The sequence below is a fragment of the Tyto alba genome, unplaced genomic scaffold (genome assembly GCF_018691265.1).
Source record: "Tyto alba isolate M040663 unplaced genomic scaffold, T.alba_DEE_v4.0 Super-Scaffold_41, whole genome shotgun sequence".
Classification (NCBI taxonomy): Eukaryota; Metazoa; Chordata; class Aves; order Strigiformes; family Tytonidae; genus Tyto; species Tyto alba.
In genome coordinates, this window is record NW_024881317.1 from 12,352,207 (window position 1) to 12,369,909 (window position 17,703).

The following is a 17,703-nucleotide window of genomic DNA, read 5'->3' on the forward strand; positions in this document are numbered from 1 at the left end:
TGGTGGTCAGCATATTATAGCAAATATATCAATGGTTTGCGTTGTCCTCAGGTTTTTGCTTACCATGTGCTCTTTTTTCTTGCAGATGTTAATGAATGTGCAGATCCCACAACCTGCATTAGTGGCACATGTGTCAATACAGCTGGTAGTTACACTTGTGAGTGCCCTCCTGATTTTGAGCTGAATCCCACCAGAGTTGGATGTGTTGGTAAGGCACCACTCCTGATGTTATTTACAGGTGAAATTGCACAGAAGGGCTGCAAGGCTGACTGCTTAGGAATAAAGTCTCAGGTTGCGGAAAAGGGCTGGAACTGGCTCTCCCAACTCCTACCCCGCTGCCCCTGGCTTAGAGGTTGTAATAGTGAAGCTGGAGTATATCCAGAGTGATGTAGCATGCCAGCAGTGCCTGGCTGCCTCAACCAACTCCTTGGGGCTTCTTACAGCTGTCCACAATTTACAGCAGGCTTGAGACAATTTTAAATTTCAACAAGCTTGAGCCACCATCCAGCTGGCCCCAAGATGGCAGGCATATGAAGTTGCAACATAAAGCCACCCATGTTCTTGGAGCATTGAGCACAGCTTGGCTAGGTGCAGCTTCATGGCCAATGGAAATGCTCTTGTGTTAGGCTCCAACTGTTTAGTAATCCTCTGATATTTTTTGGTTTTTGTTTGTTTAAGAGGGCATAGGGATGCTCCTCAAATTCAAATGTATTTGAAATTCCTAACATTTAGTAGATGCTTTCATGCTTGTTAACCTTGAGGAGAGGAGAAAGCAGTGGGTTTCTGGGACTGGAAGGATGTACAAATGTGGGTGAAAATGTGAATCAAAATAAGAAAAGGCCTGACTGAACTGCTCTTGGTCATGCTCAATAAATTTCATACTTTGTGAGGAGTTCAACAAAGCCAAGGAATGGAGCACCACTGTCCTATCTAAGTGGGAAAAGCTGGGTCCTTCTGGACAGCACAAGTTACTTTCTTTGGCTGTCCTACAAGAAATCCCTCATCCTGAGATGATGTGTTGTTTTCCTCTCTCATAAGATGTGTTTGTCATTATGTGCGTTCTGAACAGATACACGATCTGGCAACTGTTACCTGGACATAAAAACTCGTGGAGATAATGGCGGCACCTTCTGCAGCAATGAGATTGGAGTGGGTGTTTCCAAGGCCTCCTGTTGCTGCTCCCTGGGCAAAGCCTGGGGAGTTCCCTGTGAACACTGTCCACTTGTGAATACAAGTAAGTCAGCTTTTCTGGGCTAAACACAACAATGCAATGTGTTTGTTGGATTTTTTCTAATTTAGGCAGGTAACTCAAATACCCATGTAATCATTTATTGTGTACATGCAAGGGACAGGTTTCTACCAGTCTTAACCAAAAACTTTACTAGTCTTTCAGAAAGATTACTTAGTCAGAATATTATTGTCACTTTTGAGCAAGTTTGCTGTTACACAAAAAGCTACGTTATGAAATGGAATAACAGTTGATGTTGCAAAGTGAAACCTAACGTTTATATTTAGTCACTTTATTACTTTACAGTTAAATTACCTGTAATATTGTGATTAATTTTCAAAAATAATTATGCTGAAAATGTTTTTACAGTTTTAGGTTCATAACTCTATTTTGTTTTCAGCTGAATATAAAGTTCTTTGCCCTGGAGGGGAAGGATTCCGACCAAACCCTATTACAGTTATATTAGAAGGTAATGTTTATATTTTCCTATATTTACATGTCTAAAATTATGAAACCCTTAAGCAAGTGTTGTTTTTCATGGAAAAACATTAATGAAATGTTTGTGGTTTTGTTTGAACAGATATTGATGAATGTCAGGAACTGCCTGGACTTTGCCAAGGAGGAAAATGTATTAATACATTTGGGAGCTTCCAGTGTCAGTGTCCATCAGGGTACTATTTGAATGAAGAGACTCGAGTGTGCGATGGTACGTAGCTATCACTAAACTAGTCTTCTGCTTTTATTCTTAGAAAATGATGATGGATCAATATGTAGTATTGCTCTGTCCTTGAAAAGGAACATAACCAGATCAAGTGGTATAAAGCTTAAGAGTAGGAAAATTGTAACAAGTTGAAGTCTTAAATTGAGAGAGAGAAAATTCCCTCTTGACCATGTTGAAATCTACACAAATTTTTGTTTAAAATGATCAGATTTTGATCAAAACCAGAAAACCCAACATTTTTTCTTTAAGTAAAACATAATTTACTAGCCAGCTATAAAAAAATAGCTGTTTGTTAATGGGTAATTAATAAGCAGTCAGATAAAGAGCAAACTTACCCCATGAGTCTGCTGGGATGGTTACAGTGTGTGTCCATGCCTTTTTTCCACTGCTTATTTTCTCTCCTGCTGATCTCAATGTCCAATTGAAAATACTGGGTTTACTGCAAAACATTTTCTTTCCCCTAGCACAATCAGTAGTACATGTTCGTTACTTTACATAGGACTGTCAGGTTTTACTTAATATAAAATGTGAAGCAACCCATCAAGTCCTTAAATTTCCCAGGCTGTCTTCAGCCTTTCAGACTGTAAATAATATTAATATCATGCCTACGATGTGCCAAACACTGCAGAATTACAAAAGATGAAGGTCCTAAATTAAGGCTAAACCAACGTGCTTCAGCCATATTGTGCTTATGTAGTTCAACAAATGTTGAAGTGGAAATCTACCTCTATATTTTTTCTTTAATGGTGTGTCAAAGATACTTTAAAATGGTAAGTCTAATGAAATACTTTTGAACTTTTAGGAACTGAGGTGTTTTGGGGTCAGTGTTGGGTTTAGGTTTGGCTGGGGTTTTTATAACAAAGGTTAAAGTCTCTTGATGAAGTAAACAGAGACCTGACCTGAACCATCCAGTCAGTCTGGTTTAGCATCATTACTTATTGAGATGGGCATTCCACAAGGAACAGCTTTGGTTCTTTTCCAGATCTGGGAACCCAGTATGGATGAGATCGTCAAACACTATTTTTGTGCAACAGATGCAAAACCCAAATTGCTGTTTCTGAGCTGCCTAGACATATCAGAGTTTCCATCTTCACATCACAGCCAGTCTTTCCGTGGCCACTTGTGCCACCACTTCCTTCTCTGCGTGGGCTTTGCTGCACTGTGGCCTCTCTCAGAGCCACTTCAGCTCTCCTCCACCAGCACCTTCCTACCTCACATGTCACTGAGATATTTTCATTCTCTGAAGCATAATGAGAAAGCTTCTGTGGCCACTCACTGCCTTTTTCTTCTCTTCTAGATGTGAATGAGTGTGATACACCCGGCATTTGTGGACCTGGCACATGTTACAATACTGTTGGGAACTACACCTGCATCTGTCCTCCTGATTACATGCAAGTCAATGGAGGAAACAACTGCATGGGTATGGGTTGTGGGTTTTTTAAAGCTTTATCTTAGTGCTTTGGGCCAGGGCTTTACCAGATACAAATCAGAACTATTTCTCTGAATTTAGTTACACAAGAATTGACTAAATGAAAGAGCAAGCTTCTTTCATTAATTTTATTAAATAAAGCAAGGCAGCTCACTTTTAGTGCAGATCTTTCAGTATCTCATCCAAATTTCTCCTTTAGTTTGATATTTCTATTTTCATCCCTTCCAAGGTTTACTTCAGCTTTAAAAGCTTCTGCATGTGAAATACTGCAAAAATGACTCAGACTTCACAGAATGAAGTCAAAGTTGTGTACAGTTCTTAGGGGGAATCATAAACTAGCTCATATTTTTCAGTGTTGGGCAAAAGGTCAATCCTGAATCCTTTGATGAGTCTGATCAGTATTATAGCCATGTTGATTGCTCTTGAATATTTGTATTGCAAACACTTTTTCATACTTTTAGAGTAATCTTCTAGGGATAAGCTGTTCTGTAGAGTTCTACAGTGCTGCAGCATCTACTCATCAGGGAGCTAAAAAGTACATAATTTGAAGGAGATACGTCCTAAACCCCCTTCAGGTGGATCATCTTCCATAAGAGTTGCTAATGCATTGGCCTTGGTTTTTCTTCATTTTCACAGATATGAGAAGAAGTTTGTGTTACAGAAATTACTATGCTGACAATCAAACCTGTGACGGTGAGCTGCTCTTTAATATGACCAAGAAAATGTGCTGCTGTTCCTACAATATTGGACGTGCATGGAATAAGCCTTGTGAACAGTGTCCTATCCCAAGCACTGGTATGTTTTTGCATGGCAAAGCTATTTGAAAGCCTTGGTAACATTATAATTACTATTAGTGGGTGTAATATTGTTAGAGATGCTATGTCTTTGCTCTTGTGTGTCTAAAATTAAGGGATTAATTACTTTTTTGGCCTGGAGGTGATCATCCCTAGTCACAATGAAGGCATATGTGAAGTGGATTGTGTTTATGCTGCTGGGCCATGCCTCCTTTGTGCCAGTTTCCCTGTCTGGGAGACTTCATGTTCTATACTGGTTAATGTGTCTTTTTGCAAATGCTTGTTGATCCAGTGTTGAGGCACTGACCAAGGTTTTATTGGCATTGCTCCAACAAATATGGTGTCTGCTGTGCTGTGCCTTGACTGCTGATTGCCACAGAGGGCCTTTATGATAGCCATGGGTTTACAGAGGTACTGTGGTCTCCTCTGAGAATGATCTGTGTCAAGCAGCTAAATGTAAGATGTAGGAGTTTCTGGGCTAATTGTATGGGCATACAGGACTCCTTCACACTGGGGAAGACCCTGCAGAGTTGAGCCCAGCACATGACACTGGTTCAAGGTAGTTTGTTTCAAGAACAAACTTTATAGACACTTACTTGAATAACTTCCAACTTACAGTTCAGGTTTTTAAAAGTCAGATCTGGACTTGTATGCAAAACTTGTAATGCACAGAGATAAGCATATACAAAGCAAAATCAGGATGTGATGCCAGGCCATCTACATCTTCTTATTTGCTAATTTCAGTGGCCTTTGGATGAGAACCCAAGTGTATACTAAGCACATCACATGGTGAGCCTCTGTGAAGGGTCTGCATACCTCTGTATGCCCTGCAGGTGCTGAAAGAGTATAAGAATTTTCTTGGGCAAAGGATGTAATGAATTTTTGGACTGTTGATTAATTCCAAATACTGTAATTGCTGCTTTGTTTTCCTGTTGCAGATGAATTCTCCACACTCTGTGGAAGTCAAAGGCCTGGCTTCTTCATTGACATTTATACAGGATTACCAGTTGGTGAGTTGTAATTTCTATTTTGAACTAAATTCCATGCTACCTCTGACCAGGTAAGAGGAGGGGTTTGTTTTCCCGGTTATTTTTTTCGTGGGAGGAAAAACAACTAAATAGTGTAATGGAGTTCAAACCTCTGTTTAAGTCTGAGCCTGCAAACTTTCTGCCTAGCTCCTCCTAGCTGGCAGCAATGATAATTGCTGCTTGTAATCAGGGCAACATAAAGCTCCAAAGAAACTGTAATCAGGCCTACATGAGCCAGGCACAGATACTGAGAAGAAGAGGTCTGGGAGTAAGGCCAGCCAGCATTTGGTCTGAGAGGAATTAGGAGTCTTTCCTTCAAACTAAAGCAGAGATTTAATCTGACATTTCACATCAGTCCCCCTGTGTATTGGTTTGACACAAAAATCCTTTTTTCTGCTCAGCTGGAATATTTCTCACATATGTTATTGTGTGTAACATTCGAATCGTGAGTAACAAATTGCAAAACAAAAGAGGGAAAGAATGAGGAATTCTAAGACAAGGAGTTGAGTAAATCCCTACTGGGACTCCCTTTTGTTTTTATTCACACAAAAATGCAAATAAGAAGCAGATAATGTGCCTTGTAACAAACAGAGGCAGCATATAGCCAGTAATCAGGTGCTTTAGCATTAAGCTCTTGCTGTGATGCAGTGTTGAGCTAGTTAGATGGAAATATTTCTAGTAAAGTGGGGAATGTAATTTTTAAAGAAGTTACAGAAATGTACAGTATTTATTATTTACCAGGTCATTTCTTAGAAGCAAAGTTCCCCCTTCTAGCTATTAGCATTAGCCCAAATTGTTGCCAAGTCTACTAACGCTAATTGGGCCATTCATCAGCAGGGAGACCTTGGATCATGCTAATGTGCATAGGTAAAAGCTGCATCTGTAGCAGCTGACGTGCATGCCAGGAGTGTTGCAGTCTGCTCTGTCTGCCCTGCCACATCACAGAGCAGTGTACTTTCAGGAGCCAACTGAAACAGATCGCCATCCCACGAAGGCCACCAGTACCTCCCAGTGCATGCAGCGCTGTGGTGAGGCACACACAGCTTTACGCTGCGCGAATCACAGGCTCTCCCTGCTGCTTTGGGATCTTGGCAGGTCTCTAATGTAGGAAATTAAGGGTTTGATCCAGCAGCAAAATAAAAAAAATCCACATTACCTGATGGAGACTCATGTTAGTTGACAATTTCGCAACATACTCTGTCTTGTGTACATCAGTGCATGTGGCAATTTTTACTAAATGAAGCAGTTTTTGGAGGAATATCTGAATTCTTTCATGTTGTCAGAATATTAAATATGTGTAACTTAAGGACTCAATAGGTAAGACATAATTATAATAGCAGCTGTTTTTTTTTTCTGCCAAAATCAGTTACTTAACTAAAATGTATATATAGAGCATTGGCAAACCCTGGCAACCTGGCTTAATCAATCTAATTAATAGCATGTTGACATCACTTCAGATGGTCAGTGCTGCCTTCTGCATTCCTATGTAGCAGGATATATCTTCACTACCATGAATAGTCAGAATGTGAGGAAATAGGAAATATCCACATTTCCACAGTTTGGAATGACTCATTGTCTATTGCATTTGGGAACGTTCTGATGCTTGCATTATACATTTGATAATTCTCTTAAGGATAATCACATAAGGATACATTCAGTAGCAGAAGATTTTATAAAGTGCTATTTACAAGTGCTTCAAAAAAATTTCTTGCAGATATTGATGAATGCAGAGAGATTCCTGGAGTGTGTGAAAATGGGATTTGTATCAATATGGTTGGCAGCTTCCGATGCGAGTGTCCTGTGGGTTTCTTCTACAATGACAAGCTACTGATCTGCGAAGGTAGAGTGCTGGTCTTATTCAGAGATTTCATCAGCTGGCAATTCAGACACTGGCAAGTCTGATATACTTGCAAGTCACCCTTAATGAGGGGAAAATACTGCTATCAATGTAATAAGTCCATGATAATGCAGACATTTTGAATTCTTTTGCATAGAAAATACTAGATTTTCCATCAGACATCTAAGGCCTTGAAGGGGCATGAGTCAGCAGTCATGGGAAAAAACATTGTTTTTCACATTTGACAGTAAAGCCAAGAAAAGAGTAGTAGTCTTGAGTCGGATCAGGAGCACAGTTTTTTTTTAATTCCAAGATATTTTTTTCTAATGGAACAAAGATTTCTGTAAATAATATAAACACATTATTTTTTTTTTCCAATTTAAATGTTTCCTAACATTGTATTAGTCAGTTTAATGGAGAAACTGAATACAGCAGTATGAATTGCTGTCATTCTCTGGTGTGGGTTACAACTGCTGACAAGATGGGTGCTGCAATAAAGGCATTGAGAGCTTCAAGTAAAAGCATCTTCTGTATGCTGCTTCTGGTGAAACAGTTAAATTTCTGTGAAAATAAAGTTCTCTTTTTGCAGCAGCTTAAGTAAGGAAAATGGGTCAAAATTTTCTGCCTGGAATTCTGTGTTGTTTACATTGAAAACTACTAATATCCAACAGGGATATGCTCTGTTATGATCAAGAGAGATCCTCATAGTGGAGAGATCCTCAGAGATCCAGTGGACATCTGTGCAGATACAGCAGCTTCCTTATTCTGATTGCAGTCTTAAGTCTGAAATCCAACCAAGTGCAGTATTGCAACAGGCCTTTCATGGGCCTTCCAACACCTTCAGAAAGCCATTATGTAAATTCTCTAAATAGGAATGAATTTTGAAAATGGAAGTATGTGGGTTTGGGATCATTTCAGGGAGGTACCTAAATGTGACCAAATATCTGCTTTCACCAATATATATATATTTTTTTTTCAGAATTAGAAAGAAATTCCTATATTTGAGTAAGGTAATACTCTTTACACTAAAAACAATGTGATTTTGACATCTTTCAAGTGCCAGCTTACCATAACAATCACATTGCCTTTTTGTACTGACAGATATTGATGAATGCCAAAATGGACCAGTGTGTCAGCAAAATGCAGAATGTGTCAATACAGCTGGTAGCTACCGTTGTGACTGTAAACCTGGCTACAGGTTCACATCAACTGGCCGCTGCACTGGTGAGTACTTCTGACTTGTTTGTGTGAGGGTCTGCAAAAAGTAGTAGATTTTAGAAGATGGCTAAAAAAGCCTATCTCCTCTTCAGAAAGAAGGTATACCACGACATGGTCGGGGCTCCAAGAACCCTCCTCTTAAAGCCTTTTAGGGAATCCCATAAACATTCTGGTAGTTCCCAGAAGACTAAAGGACCCATTCCACAGAGGCATAAATGAGAGATAATCACCTGAGTAGGTGTTTGTCTTGAACTTTCTCCCACCAACTGCAATCATTTTTCTTTAGCCCATGTTGTAGCTAGGGAGGGAAGACAGTTGATTCGCTACTGTTTGACTAACTATTTTCTGACACTGAAAATTCAGTTGCAGTCCTGAGAGGGACCTTCATCTGCCTAAATTCTTTGTTTTTCATTATAATTTGCTAGATGTGTTTTAGCAGTTTATTTGCCACTTGTATTTTTACAAAAAACTCACTGCTTTCTGGGGTCTCTGCTGATAAGGTGGACTTATCTGCTAGACCATATACAATAGCTAACTTAAAAAGCTTATTGTTAAACTTCCTAACTTTTATGTGGATTTAAACAGGCTCCTGAACATTATTTTTAAATACTCACCGATTGGGACTGCAGTTCTCTAATCTATTTGCTTTTTCTTATAATATCGTAGTCCAGAGAGGCATTCATGTTATCTTGATTGAAGAATTGCAGAGATTTTAAAGACTGCTGTGGGCCAAGCAACTGTAAATATTATATACATTTCTGAACAAAATAATAATTACAACGGAAACTGGTAACGTTTTCCTTGGGTTTTTGCTTCTGAGTACTTGAGTTTTAGGAAGTGTACTTTCCCCTGCCATGCAGTTTTTCATTGTTTCATGTGACCCTTGAGGGAAAAGGGTGTAGGGGCAACCAGAACTCTAGTGTGAGAACTAAAACTTTGTTTTGTTAAGCTATGCAGTGGCACATGTAAATATTCAATATGTTCCTAATGTAATTGTTGTTGTTATGGGTTCGTTACAGCAGTACAGGAAGAGCCAGGGAAGGTTCTGATATGGGTTACAATACCAGACACGAATTGGCACACAGTAATACTTCCCTGTATTTTGCTCTTATTTTATATTTAGCAAAAACAGTTATGCAATTAGACTCAAAATAAAAGTGGTTGATAAAGTACTTGATCCAGCAAAGGAAGGAAATTCCCAACCACTCTGCTGAGAGCAAAGAGTGCTAAGCACCTTGCGGTATTGGATCAGTCATGCTACTGCATGGAAAATTATCACACCCCCCTAGTTTATATGCTATTGAATCAAAACTGGTGTACCACAGCCACTAGTACTGTGAGTGCTGTGTTTATCTTATTATCAGAAAAGCATTCTCCCAGTTCTATCTATTGTGGTACAATAAATAATGTTTCATATAAACTAATTTTTGGCACTTAAGACAATTCTGCCTCCCAATTTTTTAAAAAGTTAGAATATTGACTGTTTACCCGAGAAGAAGTGACTTTTCCCTGGTGCTTTAATTCACTATTCATTTGCCCGTAGAGCACCAAAGAGAGTCATAGTTTTTCTTTCATCTCTACTTTCCTGAGCTGCAAAGAAGTTCGTAAGAGAGCATGTTATCCAGTATTGGTTTCCTTTCTGCCTCCTTTAGACTCTAAATAGCAGCAATATCATTAATAGCATTGGGAGAGCTTGGTCCTCAGTAAACACCCATCCAAAGTTACTAGTGGCCCCAGTTGATGTACAGTAATCCTGGGGATGGGGGCTATTAGGATTGTCTGTGTGTCAAGTAGAGTGTAGAGAAGAGTCAGCAGAGGCAGGAAAACAAGATTTAGCACATGAAGTTCTTTGCAATTAGGAATAACTTGACTCTTAGTTTTGCTATGAACTGGGGATGGTTTGGTAAGAAACTACATCTGCTTTGCTTAGATTGCATATAAAAGAAAATTACTGAACGCTAAAAACTAATCAATTTTATTGCAAGCTTACAGGAGCGCTTCAGTTCTCATATTTTGGACCTGCAGCAGACAAAATGCTAGGAAGCATACTGAATCAAAGAAGCTCTTGTTGCTTATGAGGTCAACAAAAAGACTTCATTTGATTAATCTTTCTGATTTGTCATGGGAAAAAATGTGCTGGAGAGCAAACATTTAGTTCTTTAACATTTTGTTTCATTTACTATTGATAGAATCCTGGATTCTGCCTGAAAGCATTTGTAACGAGTAACAGGAAGCAGTCAGCTGTTGAAGTAGTATAATAGGTGCCCTGCTACTGTAAGGCAGCATGTCACATGCTGGGATAGCTTTCCCCATCTCTCTCTGCAGAATTATGCACCTGAGTGTTTGCTGCTGTTGGCAAAATATTTTCTGACTCCATACAGTAGTAACTCTCTTGCTGTTTGAGCTTTGTCCAGTTTACGGGATCATCACATTGCACGAGGCATGGATGCTATAGCACATATGTGTACATGTACCCATTTTATCTCTGCACAATGAGTAAATAAATACGCAATGCATTTTATTTCTCTGTAAGCTTAGTCAGAAAAGTGTAAGATTCATCTCCCTTTTTGTTTGGACTGATTTCTGTGGGTTAATCAGGCAATCTGTGCTACAATCAAATGTAGCGGAAACCAAGTAGTTGCCTTCATGAGAAGGATACAAGCTGTGGTTTATATGTGGCTTTCATATCCGCTGCAGTCAATGTAGAGCACTCAGAAATCTTTCTATACAATTTCATGTCATTAATTCTACTTTTCAAAGTCATGGTGATATGCTTTCCCTCTAGCAAGAATTTGTTTGGTAAATTTTTGGTGATTTGTATTTGGTAAATTTTTTTCAGCCTCAGAAATGTTGGAAAAGGTAATTTACAAGCAAATAGGACCTTTTCTGAGATTTACTTAGTTATGCTTTTGTCATTAATAGATTAAAAGTACTATTTTAAATAAGGGCCGTGCACTGGGTTCTAACTACCATGGTTGCTGCTGCTAATACATCTTTCCAGCCCTGTAGTTCCAACACCTTAACTTTCAATGTGCCTCTTTGCTTTCAGATCGGAATGAATGTCAAGAAATTCCCAATATCTGCAGCCACGGACAGTGTATTGACACTGTTGGAAGTTTCTACTGCATTTGTCACAATGGATTCAAGACCAATGATGACAGAACAATGTGTATAGGCAAGTGTATCACATTAAGTTGTACTTGGGCTTCTATTAAGATAGATATTAGTTTCTTTGTCATAAGGAGTTGCATTACAAAAACTGAGATTGTGAGCTGTTTACCACCAGGCAAAGGTGCAAAAACACCATAGCTGGCAATTAGAGATGCTAGAAAGCTGATAATGAATGAAGAACACCTCATTACAGTAGAGTAAACCTTTAAAAATACATATCATGTCTGATGAACTGCTAATGCTTTTATTTTTCAAGAAAATGTTCCATTTGTCTTAGAATTTTCTGAAGCATCTTGTCTCATTTATCCCTTTAGGCAAGAAATTTAATAGATGAATATTGCAATGCAGCAATTGTATACAGCCTACTTGTTAACAGAGTAAATGAAGGGTAGATTTCTTGCCAGAAAAGTGCCCTTTTCAGAAACAGAGTCATCTTCATAAAGAAAGAAATTCTGTATTTAACCCATGCACAGCTGTTAGTGTAGTGTCTGTCGTCCGAGCAAGATGAGGAGATTTCAGAACGCTTATGATTAAATATAGCTTAGACTTCCTTTGGGAAGGGTGAGATAGGAGCCACGGTAAGATAAATAATTGTTGGACCCTTAATTATTTTTGTAGGTGTTAACATCAAGTGTATAAAACAGTGTAAAATCTTCTTTTGGGGAGATATGACAATCTTTTTCCTTTCTGTTCATACTGTTGGTAGTGAATTATTTCTCTTGCCTCTGGGATAGCTACAGGCTTTCCTTTCCCCATCAATGATTAAAATTACTGCTGCTCATTTTTCCTCCTCTGTAGATATTAATGAATGTGAGAGAGACGCCTGCGGCAACGGAACCTGCAGAAACACCATTGGCTCTTTCAACTGCCGCTGCAATTTGGGGTTCATCCTCTCACACAACAATGACTGCATAGGTGAGGAGTGCTGGGACCAGTTACATGTTTCTAAGACTTTCTACTTCTAATGGAAGTACCATTAGTACTGTCTTCTCCACTGAGTTAGGATTACACCTTGCATGGTCTGCATGATTAAAGACAAAAACTGATTTCTTCAGTCTGAAAAGTCCCCTTTGATTATACACTCCTCACTTTTCTATAGCCACCTAAATGTTTGCATGTGATATATGCTATTCCTTGTTTTATTCTTGCTTTGACAGTTTTACAACATAGACCAATAGCAGTATTTCTCCCTCGCTTGCTTTTGAAACAGAGTATGATTTATGTGTTATCAGTTACTGTGCTGGTATAGTGGAAACAGAAATCTCACCTACTCAATTTCACTTTTTGCAGACATTTCTTATATATCTTTCAATGTTATTTTTCTTAGATGTGGACGAATGTGCAAGTGGAAATGGAATGCTCTGCAGGAATGGTCAGTGTGTGAACACGATCGGGTCCTTCCAGTGTCTTTGCAATGACGGCTATGAGGTGGCTCTGGATGGAAGGACTTGTGTTGGTGAGTGCTTTCTTTTACGGTAGAAAAAAGTGCAACAAACCTTGAGGAGATACTCGTCGGAAAACAGTAGAAGAGGTCAGAGAGAACTGTCACACTGTCATCATTGTACCTAGCAGAAGAAAACAATGACAGGAGGAGGATAAGAGGACTCTTCTGATCCTGGGAAGTTCCACCATCAGCTTGCTGGAATCAAAATTAAAGCAGTCTTAGGCACAGATTAATCTCAAATAAATTGTCTTTCTTTTCTTTTAGATGTCAATGAATGTGCACTGGAGCCTGGAAAATGCTCACCAGGCACATGTCAGAACTTGGATGGGTCGTTCAGATGTATCTGTCCTCCTGGATATGTCCTGCAGAATGACAAATGTGAAGGTGTGTATGAAACAATCCTCCTTCTGTCCCTTTCCTAGCCACCCACAGCTGTTACCACTTTACTCATGTTTAGATGCAGAGGAATGTTTAGTCTTTTTTGACAGTGTACAGTTCTGAACTGTAGTCACTCACTGCCCAGAAAAAGTCTCACCAACTTTTGTTTGAACCAGAACTACCTGATCTGATCCCAAGAAAGATCTAATCCCATGCTGTTTGGTTTATGGTACATTGCTGAGGTTTGTCCACTGCATGAGGATTTGAAAACTAACCCTAGCTTTTGCACCTGGATTTCCTGTTCCTCTTTCTGTCTGTTCCTGTTTGTTTGACTTTTTAATTTTCCAAATCTCTTAGATGTAAGTTTACATTTTATGGTAGTACAGGCGCAAGTGTAGACATTTTTATTTCTCATCTCTTTAATTACCTTTCTTACAGACATTGATGAGTGTGTGGAACAGCCAGAAATTTGTGCCCTGGGCACATGCAGCAACACTCCAGGCAGTTTCAAATGTCTATGTCCAGAAGGCTTTGTGTTGTCTTCCACAGGAAGACGATGCCAAGGTAAGTTCATTCCTACTTTCTGGCATTTCAAAATTTGTTTGCTGTCTTATAAAAGCCTTATTAGCTGCCTGTTTCTAATATAATAAGGAGACTCTGGACTCAAATGGTGTTTTTCACAAGGAAAACATGATAATTCTGTAGTTGGGGCCAGGTTCTGTCTTTCCCTAACATCTAGTTGTCATTAAAGAGAACATTGCAATAAAAGGGGCGAAGATAATGTTAAATGTACCAGGTTAAGTGAGGAAATTATGTAGCCCTGCAGCCTTTCCTGCACCCCTGGAAAAAATGTTGAGGCTACCTGGACTCTGTATAGATAGTGGCATGTCTGACACAGAGATGGAGCACAAACACAGGCAGGAGACTACTGCAGTGCACTGCTAAAGTCAGCATTTCCAGGAATAAGGCTGTTCCTAGCACTTATCAAATTCACCATAACACTTGCTATATTCTATTCCTTTCCACAAATGTGTGGGTGGAAAAAAGATCAATGGAAAAAATTTGCAAACAGTTTTGTGTGGACAATAAGCACCCATCTGCTTAGAAAACTCTGAAGTGTCTTTTGGCTTCTAGATTATCACATACACTGTTCAGACCTTATACATGGGCACTAAGACAGAGATCAGATGCTAAAAGCTGAACATCTAGTAATGAAAAGCCACAGGCTAGTTTATTTTGTGGATAAATAAAAAGCACAGCAAATTAGGGAGTGAGTTATTTTAAAGACTTTGGAAATTATTGAATAGATATATCATTAAATGTCCTATACACCGTGTGCACAGTGGGAACCACTGAGTAAGATCTTTATAAGGACCTCTGAAGTTATGTTTGGCACAGAACGGTGATGCTTGTTGACACCCTAGTGAGTTCTTCACTTCACAGTGGGCTAAATGAAACTGTGGTTTTTGGTAAAAATTAATCCAACCTGCAGTAAACGTTCATCCAAGTCTCCAAACCACCATGCAGTTTGGCACAGTTACTTCACTCAACTTCAAGAAAGCAGTATGGCTGTTTTAGCTGTGCTTTTGTAGCTTGTATAAATGAGGTTTCTTCAGTCTAAGGGTGTTGTTCCTTCAGGTAATGAAAAAAATCGAATGCAACCTGATCTTCTCCTTTATGAAAACAGACCACTTTTTCGCACGTAATATCAGAGTAAAATGCACACTTCTGTGTATGAACTTTAAGTGGGCTTCTCCCCATCCCCAGGAGAAGACTTTTTTTTCAAGTGTCTCAGGCCAAAGTTTTGTTTAAAACTTCCCATTACCTAGGATTTTTGTAAAATCTGGAGATTGCCCAGCATTGATGCTGCAGCCGGAAAACTGGATGAGCAGCAGCTTCCACAACTGCCCTGTTACTGTCCCCCTGCCAACGCAGGGAGCTGCCAGCTCTCTGCCTGCTGGATGCTTGTGGTCTGCGAACTCAGCTCTGCTCCAGCATCCTGGTTACCCAGCTTAAGGAAGTAAAATGTAGTGCCACTGTCCAGTTTTCTTTGTGTGTACCTCAGGGAAGAAGGAGGAAGGAAAGCACTACTGAAGATTGCCTCTCATTTTAACACTCCACAGTATTATTGCAAGTTGATTAAAATCTCTCGATTCTTACTAATAATGGAATAGAAATAAATTAAGCCAATATTAATTTTTTTATAAAAAGGAGTGAGGCTAAGAGGGGAGTCCAGCCCTTCCATCTCTGCTGGATGAAAGAGAAAAGTCCTTCCTTTTCAATGACTGAAATAGGACACTCTATCCCATCGTTTTCCTTCACTGGGGTAGGGAGCTCCACCCCCTCTTCAGATCTTCCCCAGAGACAATAATGGTCCTTCTTGGCAGACTCAGATGGAAGCTGGGTGTTTTGCTGGGGGGCCTCCTGTAATTTTGCAATTAACGCCTTTAAGTGAAAACTGTGCCAGAGTCACCCTGACTGCTCATAACAAGTTTTTCTCTATGCAGATCTCAGAGTAAGTTACTGCTTTACCAAATTTGAAGATGGAAAGTGTTCTGTGCCGAAGTCCCGAAACCACTCCAAACAAGAGTGTTGCTGCGCCTTAAAGGGACAGGGATGGGGAGATCCCTGTGAACTCTGCCCAGAGGAAGCAGACGGTGCGTTATTGTTTAGGTTACCTTACTGTTATGATAGCCTCTCAGAACTGAAAGAGGATTGGGATTCTTATAAGAAGGAATTAGGAAAAATAATTTTCCAGAGGCATTTAACCCTAACAATTGTAACTGCTTTCTGTAAAGTAGATGCCATTGTAGTATCAAAAACCATATTCCTAGCATAGTCCAGACTCAAGCGTATTCCTTGCTTGCTTACAGGTTTGTTAGTATGAGTAGGTGCTGAGTATTTTGCTCTGGAGGTGTCACATACAGAAAGCGTAAAGTAGTAAGTAGGTCCTTGATAGGCTCTGAGTGGAAGTACCTGCAAGACACGAATGGAATTCATCTAATTGTAAATAAATTTAAGAAGGGGCACCATAAACATGAAATCTAACAAAAATACCCCAACAGCCAAACTAGATCCACATCTGAATCATTCTGTTAAATTTTGTTATTAAAAAAATCTATATTTGCCATCTTATCAATATGAATGACTTGCAAAAATAACAGGGAATGACAAAACACAGGCCTTGATGAAGAAAAACCTCCATGGAATGTTGCTAAAGAAACACTTTCCTTTGCTAGTATCCTTTGTAGGACTAAGTAACTAGGCATCAAGCAAGTCAACAGGCCTTTATACCATCGTGGTGCAGTTTGCTGAATGGACTTTAATTTGTGCTGACAAATGTGGTTAACAGCATTACTGGTTTCAGCAATACATTAATACAGTTCATTTCATTAATAATTCATGTAGATGTTTTGCAGACAATCTTTACAAGAGCCAAAGGAAGAAAAGAGAATCAGATGTGCCAGTTGCGATATTCTTCCTAGGCTTATTGCCTGTGCATGTTTCATTCCATTGTTCTGGGGCATTTGAACCAAAGTCAGTTGGAAAAGCATGGTATACATTGCAGCATTTCCTTGAAGTGTGAGCACATATATTTTTCACTGTCCAAACTGTTGTCAAAGGATGATATCAAGGCTGTTTTTTCTTATCTTTTAAAAAAGAAATAGATTTAAGATATCGGATATCTGGGAAATTTATGGCTTGGCATGTCACAGAAAGTGGAATTGTTTTCTTCTTTTAAAAAATTACTCAGTTGTTATCTCACGCTTGTTCTCCATTGTATGTTGCCTGAATGCAGGCTGGTAGGCTGAAGCACATGTGCCGCCTGAGTGTCTTCCTGAAGGCTTGAGCAACAGGCAGGTTTTGTGCTGCCCAGCTGCACAGGGCTGAGTTTCCCACTCAGAGCCTACCAGTGTGCCAGACACTGTTGCTTTCATTGCCAGTGTGCATCTACGTTTAGTTCTATTTTGTTCAACCTCAGCAAAGATCAGCTAATGTATTTCAACTGAAGAAAGCGTAACATTTGTTATGTCTATGACTGTAGTGTGCTGCTGCACTGTACATCTCTCTGCAGCCTATTGAATTTGTAAAACAAAAAATTAAATCTTGTCAAGGGTTCTGTGATGTTCTGAGCATGGTTAATAGAGAATATACTCAGCAGCATCTTGAGATTGTTTGAATTACAGTCCTGCATCTGTCCATCTGCTCAAGATACAGTTTAGAGGGGAGAGATGGAAGGTTAGTTTCAGTTGCAAGACTTTGTAAGTTTTTTTTTGGGGGGGGGGCCTTTATGATTACATGCATCGTTATTGCATTTTGGTCCACCAGAGTAGAAATTTAGGATTTCTTATTTATTCTAATGCCATGAATATACCAGGTGATTTGCACAGGTAAGGAAGTATGTGCTTTCTGCAACAAAAAATAGAGAATTACTTGTTCTCAAAATACTTACAT

At 39.3% G+C, this 17,703-nt stretch overlaps 1 protein-coding gene across 1 annotated transcript in view; it reads left to right on the forward strand.

Annotated features, from left to right (window-relative positions):
- FBN1 (fibrillin 1) overlaps positions 1-17,703 on the forward strand; it is a 159,814-nt gene that overhangs the window by 123,360 nt on the left and 18,751 nt on the right. Inside the window, exons 37-51 of the mRNA XM_042803990.1 lie at positions 86-208; positions 1,070-1,234; positions 1,629-1,697; positions 1,809-1,934; positions 3,247-3,369; positions 4,015-4,173; positions 5,111-5,182; positions 6,915-7,040; positions 8,139-8,261; positions 11,305-11,430; positions 12,225-12,341; positions 12,754-12,882; positions 13,135-13,254; positions 13,687-13,812; positions 15,756-15,905. Coding sequence (XP_042659924.1) covers positions 86-208; positions 1,070-1,234; positions 1,629-1,697; positions 1,809-1,934; positions 3,247-3,369; positions 4,015-4,173; positions 5,111-5,182; positions 6,915-7,040; positions 8,139-8,261; positions 11,305-11,430; positions 12,225-12,341; positions 12,754-12,882; positions 13,135-13,254; positions 13,687-13,812; positions 15,756-15,905 — 1,854 coding nt within the window. The remainder of the gene's footprint in view (positions 1-85; positions 209-1,069; positions 1,235-1,628; positions 1,698-1,808; positions 1,935-3,246; positions 3,370-4,014; positions 4,174-5,110; positions 5,183-6,914; positions 7,041-8,138; positions 8,262-11,304; positions 11,431-12,224; positions 12,342-12,753; positions 12,883-13,134; positions 13,255-13,686; positions 13,813-15,755; positions 15,906-17,703) is intronic.